Below are 10,540 nucleotides of genomic sequence, written 5' to 3'. Positions count from 1 at the left end.
ATCTGTCACCACTGGAGTCTGACCATAACTAGGATAGCCCGAGGCAGAAAATTGGCTATAACTTAGCACAAATCCATAGTCCCGCTGCTACAACACCTCATATAGACAAGGATCAGATCGATGTGAGCTGCCACTGAGCAGCAACTGTGGTTTGGTGTTTCTGCAGAAGAATTCAAGTAAATTGAAATGGTTAGTGAATACCTGGTTGATTTTTACTGGAAGTGGTGATCAATGTGCTGAGAACCTAGGACTGCTATTCTCCTGTTTAAGAGCATTACAGTTTCCTGAGTCCTGCTTAGTTTGTACGAGGGTGAGCCATTTCCCAGTGATGCAAAGTTAATCATCAGTGCACATTTGATCGACTCTGGTATAACACCTTTGGGTGAACTCTAAGTGCAGTGAAGTGCTTGAAGCATTTTCAGAATTATTTGGTCATTTTACAAGTTGTTCCGTTCTCTTCATTTCAGCTGTTGTCTGAAGGTGTCTTGCCAGAGGACTCCTGGTGCTGAGCATACTTAATGCATAGGATTTTTTACAATGCCAGTAACTCAGTTCAGTCCTACCAATATAGAAAGTTTTGTAAATGTGCAGCAGCCTTCAGATGTTACAAATCCAGAGTTCCCACTCCCATGTATACTGCACAGAACTCCAACATACACAGTTACATTTTATTTTTATGTGTGTGTCTATCAGTTTCGTCATGTTATCTCTGGTTTTCCTCATATTGTCAGTCAATGAAGTAAAAAGGAAAAAAGAATGGCAAAGAAGTCAAGGCAGATGTAATGTCTTGGAGATTTTTTTGGTGTTGTTTTTAATGTCAGCAGACATGATCTAATTTATTTTTCAGAAGAATCTCAACTGCAAAGAAGCTGATTAAGCATCTTGAAGAAGCAGCCACTCTCTCGAAGCACTGTGTTCATGAGATTGTTACAGATATTCTTCTAAAGAGAGAAACCCCAAGACTAACAGAAATAAATGACTTTGAAGGATAAAAACCCCCCTGGGTAGCCATCCAAAAGCAGAACGCAGTCATTTAGATCTCACATCACAGACTTGCCTTCTTTGCACTTTAAAAAGAAGAGTCAGAGATGTAATTGCTTTAATGCAGCAGTGGGAAATGTATCTTTTGTTTCTATTGTTATTAAAATGAAGTTCAAGAAATGCCATAAGAGAGATGGGTTTGTGGTATTGGACATAAAACTCCAACACGTGCACTATCTATGCCATTAAAATATGTCACATTGGGTGGGACCACAGTATTTTCTGACCTTCATGGTACCGTAAAACATATCTTTCTGCAAAGGTAACTGTACCTTGTTTGCATAGAAGGAGCTTGATTTTTTTTGTTTGTTTAAGCATTTGAATACCTAAAATGTCAGGAGTTGTAACAACACGTTGAATGCGGTCATGATACTACATGTATGTCTTTGAGTGCCGGTTGCACGTCAGCGCTGTATCAACTCCGTTACTGATCCAGGTTACACGATCTGGGCACATTAGACTTGTGAAAAGAGTTTATTTCCAGGATGAAGAGGATGCAGACTACATTCTGTTATCTCTACACTGGACCTATTGCATCCTTCCTAAAATCAATCATCTTTAGACAGAAATATAGCACATACTGGGTCATTTTGTAGCATTTGTTTTAAACTGTTTGTTACCAGTTCCATTCACAGTTTGCTTTTATTCTGCTATGAAAAGCCTACACTGCCAAAACAGGAGTTTTACTAAAAAAAGAGATTTAGTTACATGAACATTATATTCAGCTGTTTGAAGGACAAAGTCAAGATCGAAAGAGACTCAGTGATTAAACAAAAAGTACATTCAAATCATATTAAGGGATGTTTTCCATCTAGCACCTAGGGATTTAGCTACGTGACTTAAATTTTTGTGCCAGAAGGCTTCTGGGCAAAATCCTGTTCTTGCTGTGGGGAGCTAGATCAGAAACAGAAGGAAGAGCTATTGGTTCTTCTTTTGAAATAGAAGCAATAATGGTTGTCTTGCAAGTCTGGCCTGAAGTCTAGATGTTCTGCTGGTGTAGACGAAGGCCAGGCTGCTGTTCCAAGCTGGATCTTAGGGACAGAGTTCACTAGATACTCCCGAGTTTGTCTTCTTCACAGCCAGAGATAGATAAATGCTATCCAGTGTTTTGTCTGTTTTTCAGGAGGTGCACGATATCTATACAGTGTTCTGGTGAGGTTTGGTGTGATTCACAGCAGGGCCAGTAGCTTGATCTCTCCAGAATCTGTTACTAATTCTGTATTTTTTTGGCTCAGTTGTTTCCTCCCAACTCTCTGTTTTACGGGGCAGCTCTGAGCTGTTCCAGCATCAGACACACCCCAATGGAGTTTCCATTTTCAAGGCTGGAGTAGAGGAATGAAATGTATTCTTAGGGTCAGGTCTGTTTTGGTGGACTGTGCACTCACAGCACGTTTTGGAGATCTTCATGTTTAGGAAACTCTGTGTTTGGTGTCATGCAGTGAGAGTATTACTGGTGCTTCCCTTTGAAGGATGAGCAAGTCATAGGGGAACATGCAAAACTGGGTCAGAGATACTAATTTAAGCACGTCTGTGTCAACTGACCAAAAATGACAGAGTTAACAAGTCAGCTTTCCCAGTACGTCTCAGGACATGCCTGACAACTGCACAAATGAGCTGGTACACAGCGCTGTGCCCCAGGCAGCGTGTGCTGCTGGGGCTGGTGACTTTAGGAAGTACAGCTGAGGTGATGTTTTTGTGAGTTTTTGTTAGCAAACTTAGCTGTTCTTGGTGAAGGACATCTTGTGCCCTGAAATGATTGCTTTGTGTCTCAGTTAACGGGCAATGAATGCTTGCCACTCCACACCAGACAAAACTGTGAAACATTACCTTGTGCAGCTACAGGTTGTCCCTACCAATGGAAAATGCAATCCAGGAGAGTAAGTATCATTGCTGTTATGACTTCATCACATTTAGCTGCTAGTATAGTAGGACTGATTGGACTTCAGGAAAGGAATGTAATTGTTATAACCCACACAAATACTTCCCCTCTATCAGCAGCGCCTTAAAACAGCACTCAAGGGTGCAGGCAAGTGAATGTGCTGTTGTGGTTCTGGGCCAGGTGAGGGAGAGCTTTTGCTCCATCGTGGGCTGGTGCTTGCTTTACAGAAAACGAGCTTTTGGCCTCTGACAGTCCAGCTGTGTATAAAGCAGTGTTTGCTTTTTGTAATGAAAGTGAGAGGTACAGAGCATGAAAATAGTGCTCTGAGTGGCTCCTCCATAGACAGCTCCTTGACAACCTGATTTTTGCTTTAATATTTTAAATTTTCCTATTACTTTTTCAAGCCTGCAGGAAATTCACCATTTCCATTATTTCCACAAGCTTCACTTGCACCTACTGTGTGAAGTCTTTGAATCCATAGGTTCAAATCAAAACTACTCCTTTTGACCACCCCAATTACAAACACCACTGACTGTGACGCATTATTTTAAAAATGTCTGCTAAAATTTAAAAGGATTTCCAAATATTTTAATAACTTCCTAAAACAGTCTAAGGACATATGTTAAAGTATAGAATTTCCTTAAAGCAGCACTGGTTGGGATTGCTTCAGCTGCAAATTAGGGTTGTCAGTCAAAGTGCTTTTTCTGTTTTAGTCTCTGATCTAGAAGTTTTTAGTATCTCCTCCAGAATGAGACAAAGAAAGACAGCTAGTGAGCAGTTAGGGCTTGTTTTGCCATGTGTTTCACCTAGCAAACAATCAGTCAATACCTTTTGTGAAGTCTTTTAAGTTTTAGTGAATACCTCACAGGTTAGTGAGGAAACAAGCTATACTGTTTTGACATATTTTTGCACTTTTCACATTATTTATTCTACAGCACGTGTCCAACATTTTAATATCTTGAATAGCTGTGGCAACTTCTTTTGCATGTCTACAAATATTTGCGTTATTCTTAAGCCATTGGGTCTCCTAATGAGGGTCTGGAGTAAGAGGCAGAATAATACGTTTGCTACGTAAGACTTCCTGCAGAGACGCATAGTAAATTCATGGTGTGCTGGATGTAGATAACCAGACTAAAGAGTCCTTAGAAGATCCCAGCCTCACCTACCCCCAGAAATGGAGCTGCAACCCAGAGCAGGGTGGGATCCTCCATCGGTGTCCTGCAAGGGAAAATAAGTCAGAAGCAAACAGGAAAACATGCAAGAGGGGAAAAAAAATGCATCCTACTCCCATTGATGTCTGTACCTCAGTTTCTCCAGCCAAATCATCAAAGGAACCACTGGAAAGAAACAATAACATTAAATAGTGTCAGAAAGGAGCTGACTGCTGATTTAATTTACAAAGTTGCATGAGGAGTTAATCAAGAGTTGTAGCTCAGTGCAGTGCAATGGGATGGCCTAGAGGTTAAAGTCGCAACAGCCAAGTCTGGGCATAAAGAGCAACCCAGATGGGCTGGGAGCAGCATCTGCTCTTGCAAAGAGAGGTGCCGGGAAACCTCATTGTTTTGTTTGTGTTGAGACGAGGAAGAAAAAATGACAAAGAGAGATTTCTCAGTACATCATGCAGTCAGTGAAATATGTTGGGTTATTGTGTGATTGACAATATCAGATGTATTTTATTTCAAATGTGCTTTTCTGAAGAGTTGGGTTGAATCTTTTGGAGAGAAATAGGTAGACAAAGAGAAAAAGATTATTCTCCCTACTTTTCTGAACCCAAAAGAATACTTTATCCAGTTATCCATTCACTTGCATTTTCTTTGCATCAATCTCAAGATTGATGATACATTTATTTCTTTAATATTATTTATCTGGAAAGATTGAGAACTGGATTGTTGGATTTTATACTTCAGAAATGTGGTGTGTCTCTTATTTACAGTGTTATAATTAGTCAGACATGCTTATTTATTGCATGCTGATATTCTAACTCTAAGCCTGTCAAGTGTTGTGACAGTTTGTGAGAAAATTAATTCACTACATAATTAATTTTATTGTGGTGATGATGCTATATTGATCTGGATTTCCACTTGCTTGTGTGTCAGAATACTTAATTTGGGTCACGATAACATTAAAGTGTAAGAGAAGTGAAAGATTTTGTGGTTTCAGTTATAATTTCTAACCATTTTTAGAATTCGCTCATGCTTTAATTATTTTTTTTCCTGTGTAATTGAAGGAAACTGGCATCATCACCAAGCTTGCAACAGAGAAAACATTTTTTAAATGTTCAGTGTGTAAAAGATGTCAGCATTGTTACCTTTGTAAACAGAAGATGATGGACAGAAAATCTGCAGAATTTTCAGCAAAAGGCAGTAATTTTTTCAGCTTCTTTTCATTTCTTAATGGAAGAAGAATTACGGAAATGAGAGCGGGTGTTGCATTAAGTGCTTGAAATGTTCCTTCCCTGCAGACCAATAAAAATATAACTCTTCCATTAGGGAAATTTAGTTTTTTGAAGGCTGCATGAATCTGAGCTCTGAATCGGTGAATGAGATGACTGCGCTGGGGTAAGCGTTTCAAGGTCTGATTGTGTATTTTAAGTCTTTCGTAGGTGGATACCAGCTCTTAGCATGTCTTCTAAGACTTCTTCAGAGCAACTTTTTCTGTGACTCTTTTTATATTAACCACTTGGCTTATCTTGTAGTACTTTTGTGACGCAGTCTCTTGTTATGCAGATCATTAAGTGTTTCAAAGCCATGGCGATTGAATGATTTTTCCTGCCTGAATTTGGACTAGAAGGTTTCCTGGCCTTTTCAAAACACTCCAGCTACTTGCATAACTCCATAAGCAAAAGTCAAATAGTGCAAGTCAAAAATTTGACCTTTCTGTGCTTCATAAGGTGTGTTTATAGTGGTTATAGTCTCACCTATGACTATAGATTATGCAGATTGTAGCTATCTGCCTTTAAAAATATCCTTTATTTGTAAGTGCGAGATGAAAGTTTAGCAGTAAACTGCTATCACTGGGGCTGTTCAAATTAAGACCCTGATCAGGGCTGTGGAGAATTAATACCAGAGCAAGTGTGTATTCAAGTGAAGCCATCTTTTTTTTCTGTGCTGTTAACCATAAAATAGTAATCAACATTAATTTCTAGGTTCTAGAAGATCACAAATAAAACTTAATAAAAAGGAGCAAAATCATTACCAGTCATTACCACTGCTCCTTACTTCTAACTTATTAATCATATTTCAACTTCATATACTCTATTACTTAAGCTGTCAAACATATCACAGAGGTATATAAGGATGATTTGTCCTCATTTAGTGTGTGAGGAGACAGAGACACCAAGAGCTTCTGAAATGTGTCCAAGGTCTGGAAATGATTAAGTGGAATGCTTTCTTTTTATTATTTTTATTTAGTTGTGAGTAGTCTGAATATAGCCATAATGGTCTAATTATAATTGATCAAATAAATCCCATTTCCCCCTTTTTTGCCAAAGGGCTGATCCCATGGGTGCATGCAGTGCATATAGTTAAGGCAACAAATGTAATTATTGTGAATATTTGGCCACATGTGGGGCTGGTTGTCTGCCATGATCCAGAAATAATGGCATTAATGCAAATATGAGTTATGTTCCTGGTAAATTCATGAGGCAAAGAGAGCATGCCTGACCTACATGATCCTGTGTCCCCATCCTGATTATTCATCCGTAATGGAAAGATTTTGAAGCACTGGAAAAATACTTTGGTGGAGGACACACATGGACATAAAATTTTCAACTCCTTGCTGTTTTTCTTGCTATTTTATCCCCTCTACCGATCCTATGGCTTAGTAAGTTAATGAATTTAATCAGCTGCCTGCTTTAGACATTATGAAGAGGTACTGGCAATGAATTTCCACCTCAGACATTAGATTTTTGGCTGATTTAAGTTGAGGTCACCCTGTGCTAGTGCTGTAGGTGGCTAATTGCCCCTGAGAAAGCAACCGTAAAGACTGGTGCTGCCTGTAGAAAACATGAGTTCCCAGGTGTCTTGGATGCGTTTGCACACAGAAGAAGCCAGATGGTTTTCTCTGTGGGATTTCTTTGGCATTGCTCTGCGGGAGAAATACCTGAGATGGATGCTGCCAGGTAGCTGTGTGGTTCCTGTGCGTTAACAGCTGCTCTAGCTCTTCTCTCAGAAGTTTAAAGCGTGAAAATGAAAAATTGGTAGAAATCTGTGTAGTCAAGTGGGGAGTGGGGAAGACTTCATGTCTTGTGCCTCTTCAGACCCAGTGGGATGGGTCTGGTCCCACGCTGGCATCCTAGTCTGGAATGTGGTGGTACGTGCTGGGTGGTTCATAAGTGCTTTGGGATTGGAGGCACTTCCTACATGTTAATAAGGTTTTCTCGTTCACAGCCCTTGAGCATGGCTCACTCACATGGCCTGTGGTAGGCAGACACAGTCACCCACTGGAGTCATCTGAAGCTGTGTGGAATATTGCAGATTTGACTGTGAAATGCATTGCTGCAGTCAGCCACACTCCAAAAACACGGTGACCTTCGGGAAGATTAGGTCAGGTCCCATATCACCTGCACATTTTGAAATAACAGGTTGGTTGACTTATAATGGCAATAAAGCTAACCAACCCTAAAAAAGGGCTAGTCTCTGAGACATTATTTGAGACAAACAGAGGTGTGGAGTCTGGTTTTATCTTGGACAATAAAAATTAATGCAGGGTAGCCTGCACCTCTGCCACACACCCAACCTTGCGGCCATTAACAGCAGCCCAGCAGCGTGAGGCAAAGCTCCAAGTGTCTCAAGCAGGCTGGTCCCTGGCAGCCATCCTGATCTCACGTGCTTGCTCTCATGGTCTCGTTCCAGGGCAACCCACTGTACTTTCAGTCTGCCAGAAATGTGACAGTGAACATCCTCAATGAGAAGACTAAAGTCCTTACTCGCCTTGTAACAGGTAAGGAGGGGGAAAGGCTGCATGGAAGAATTAAGGAGGGCTGAAGTTGTGAGATGATGTGCTGGCTTTAGACAGCATGCAGGAGGGGAGCCAAGGTGTCTTGTGACATTCAAATTAAAACTTCACTCCACTTTCTAGAAACAAAGCTAGAGACATGAAAGCCGTGCTGGAGAGACAGCTGGCTGGTGCTCTCTGATAACGAAGCAGACCATCGTTTTCATTTGAAAGGCAATCCAGAGACAGGAAGGTTAGGTGTACGACTTCAGGGTCAAGAAGAACATGTGCAGGCTGACATTTCTGTTGTAACAGGCACAGGCTTTTCCTGAGACACTTTTAACTTGTGTGAGATCTTGGGAACTCTGCAGATTAACTGTGGCTGGGTTGGGCTGCTTTGCAATTTAGAGCTGTCAGTGCCCTTCTGCTGATAAAGAACGCTCTCGTGCTCCCATACATGAGTGTGTTTGGTTGGAAAATTAGTGTTTTATAAATCCTCGGTGCACAGCAACCTTTGAATGAATGCATGTGTAATTTGGGTTGAAAGAGCCTTATGCATTATATATGGTAATATATAATATATATATGACATAGGATAGATATATATTTATTGAGATTTATCTAGGGACCAGGAGAAGTATTGCTGTGTGGCAGAGCCAGTAATCCATAAACATGATGTTTCTATATGAGATTGGGTTGTTTGGTTTGCTTATATAACATCTTGGCCTCTAGTAACAGTATTAAATAATTAAATACACAGCTTCAGTAAGCAATGATTTAAGCAGCACACATGAAAATTGCCTGGAGCAAGGAAATAAATTCAACCCCAAGATCCCCAATTCTCACATTCGGAACGAACATGTTTAGTTTGTCGTATCTCCGTGTATTTGCAAGAGGGTATTTGATTCCCTTAAGCATCTCTCTCCATGAGAGCTTGGGAGGACACAGTCAGTGACATCTCTCAGCATGAAGTTCAGGTTATTGAGCTCTTTTCTGCGTTTGGCAGCAGCTTTGGTTTCAGAGCAGAGCAAAGACATGGTGCCGTGTAGAGCGTGCTGCAGTGATGAGTAGGGAGGCAGTTAATTAGCAAGGTACAAATCAAACTTAAAGCTCAAAAGTACTGGACTTTCTCAGAATGACTGCAGGATTTTTAAGTGTTTCCAAGGATCTCAGCATAGCCTCACTTTTCTGTAGTGTGAACCATGCACGCGTTCTTTGTATGCTCTGATGCCAATACAGATGATCTGTGCAGGAAGATGTGAGTATAGGTGGAGTTAGAAACTGCTTGTAAAAAAAATATTGTCTTTCAGGTCTTATTTCTCTTGTCTTTTGAGAAGTGAGACTAGTAATGAAGATGGCCAGAATTAATGCAAAGTCCAATCACTTGCCTTGTGCAGTAGCATATTCCAGGGAGGCCGTGGCTTGGACTGAGTTGTGCAGGGCTGTTAGGTGGTGATTTGTTCGAAGTTTAGCCTAGGTCAGATAACCAAGGGGTCTGTTCTTTGTAGCCTTTGAGCCACAGACCTGCACAGAATTGCTATTCAGGTAGCTGAAGTTTGTCAGGCTCCACAACAAAATGCATTGCCAGAGGCTTTCCATTACTGTGGAGCACAGCAGCCTGCAGGAGAAACAGCAGAATTGAAATAAGAACTACGAAGAAAGTTTTACTCACCTGAAAACTTTCTGAAATGTGGGAGACCCAGTCATTGTCTTGACCTGCACATGGCTGAAATGATCTAAAATTAAAAAAATTGCTCGTTTGGTGGTGGTTGGTTTTTTGTTTGTTTTGTTGTGTTTTGTTTTGTTTTTTTCAATTGGACTGTGCATGACACTGATATCATTTTAATCCAGGTATATTTAATAGGCAGAAGACCAGGTATTTTTTACGCTACAGTGTCAGCCCAAGCAAGATGTACTCAGGAACCCTTGATGCCTTTTACAGTTGCACCAAGACTCTCAAAGCATGGCTGGGTATATTCATTGCTATTTCACATGTGGGTCTATCTTCTTGTAAAAATTTCCCAGCTATGCCAAGCTTAATGGTGATTATGACATACATAAGCATTAACAAAAACATAAGTAGAAATAGTTGATGAGTTGTTATTTGGGCAGAAAAAAAGCCCTTTTCTAATGAGAGGTCACTCTGAAAAGCACTGATCTCTCTGTTTGATGTGTCAGATGCAAGTTGTATCTGCAGAGCTACTAGGATGATCTCAACAGATGGGTTTATTAAATGTATAAAGCTACTATATGATTTTCTTATACTTTTTACTAAAAGACTGCTAAATTTCTTCTTCCCTCTAGGTCCCCAAGCAGTGGAAGCACACAGCCAAAAATTTGAGGTGAAAACCCTCTCTGGAAAACTGCTGTTTTCTGCAGATGACAACGAAGTGGTGGTTGGAGCAGAGAGATTGAGAGTTTTAGGTAAAAGATTATTCACTAAATCACGGTTTTAATATGCACCTCTTCAAATTTTATAACAGTTTTGCCTGACTTTCCTTCATGCTCACAGAAAGCTTCCTTTGGAGATAAAGCCTTTCACGGTCTTTATTGCTTTCAATCTCCCCCAAGCAGATAATGGCCAGGAGTTTGAGGGGTTTTTTAACTTGCGCAATATGTTATTTCCCCTCGAGAAAAATCTCCCCTGGAAGTGGTTTGTCTGGCTCAGTAAAGTAACTTTAAAAC

General features: G+C 40.4%; 1 protein-coding gene across 1 annotated transcript in view; it reads left to right on the top strand.

The window, feature by feature from the left end:
- Window positions 1–10,279, top strand: part of LOC104527134 (delta-sarcoglycan) — a gene marked incomplete at its 3' end in the record, with an annotated part of 162,454 nt that extends 152,175 nt beyond the window's left edge. Inside the window, exons 4-5 of the mRNA XM_010170759.1 lie at window positions 7,774–7,861; window positions 10,160–10,279. Coding sequence (XP_010169061.1) covers window positions 7,774–7,861; window positions 10,160–10,279 — 208 coding nt within the window. The remainder of the gene's footprint in view (window positions 1–7,773; window positions 7,862–10,159) is intronic.
- Window positions 10,280–10,540: the final 261 nt, after the last annotated feature.

The sequence above is a fragment of the Antrostomus carolinensis genome, unplaced genomic scaffold (genome assembly GCF_000700745.2).
Source record: "Antrostomus carolinensis isolate BGI_N321 unplaced genomic scaffold, ASM70074v2 scaffold10076, whole genome shotgun sequence".
In the NCBI taxonomy this organism is placed as follows: domain Eukaryota; kingdom Metazoa; phylum Chordata; class Aves; order Caprimulgiformes; family Caprimulgidae; genus Antrostomus; species Antrostomus carolinensis.
The sequence above is the reverse complement of the archived record's forward strand: the minus strand, read 5'-3'. Positions and strand labels throughout refer to the sequence as shown.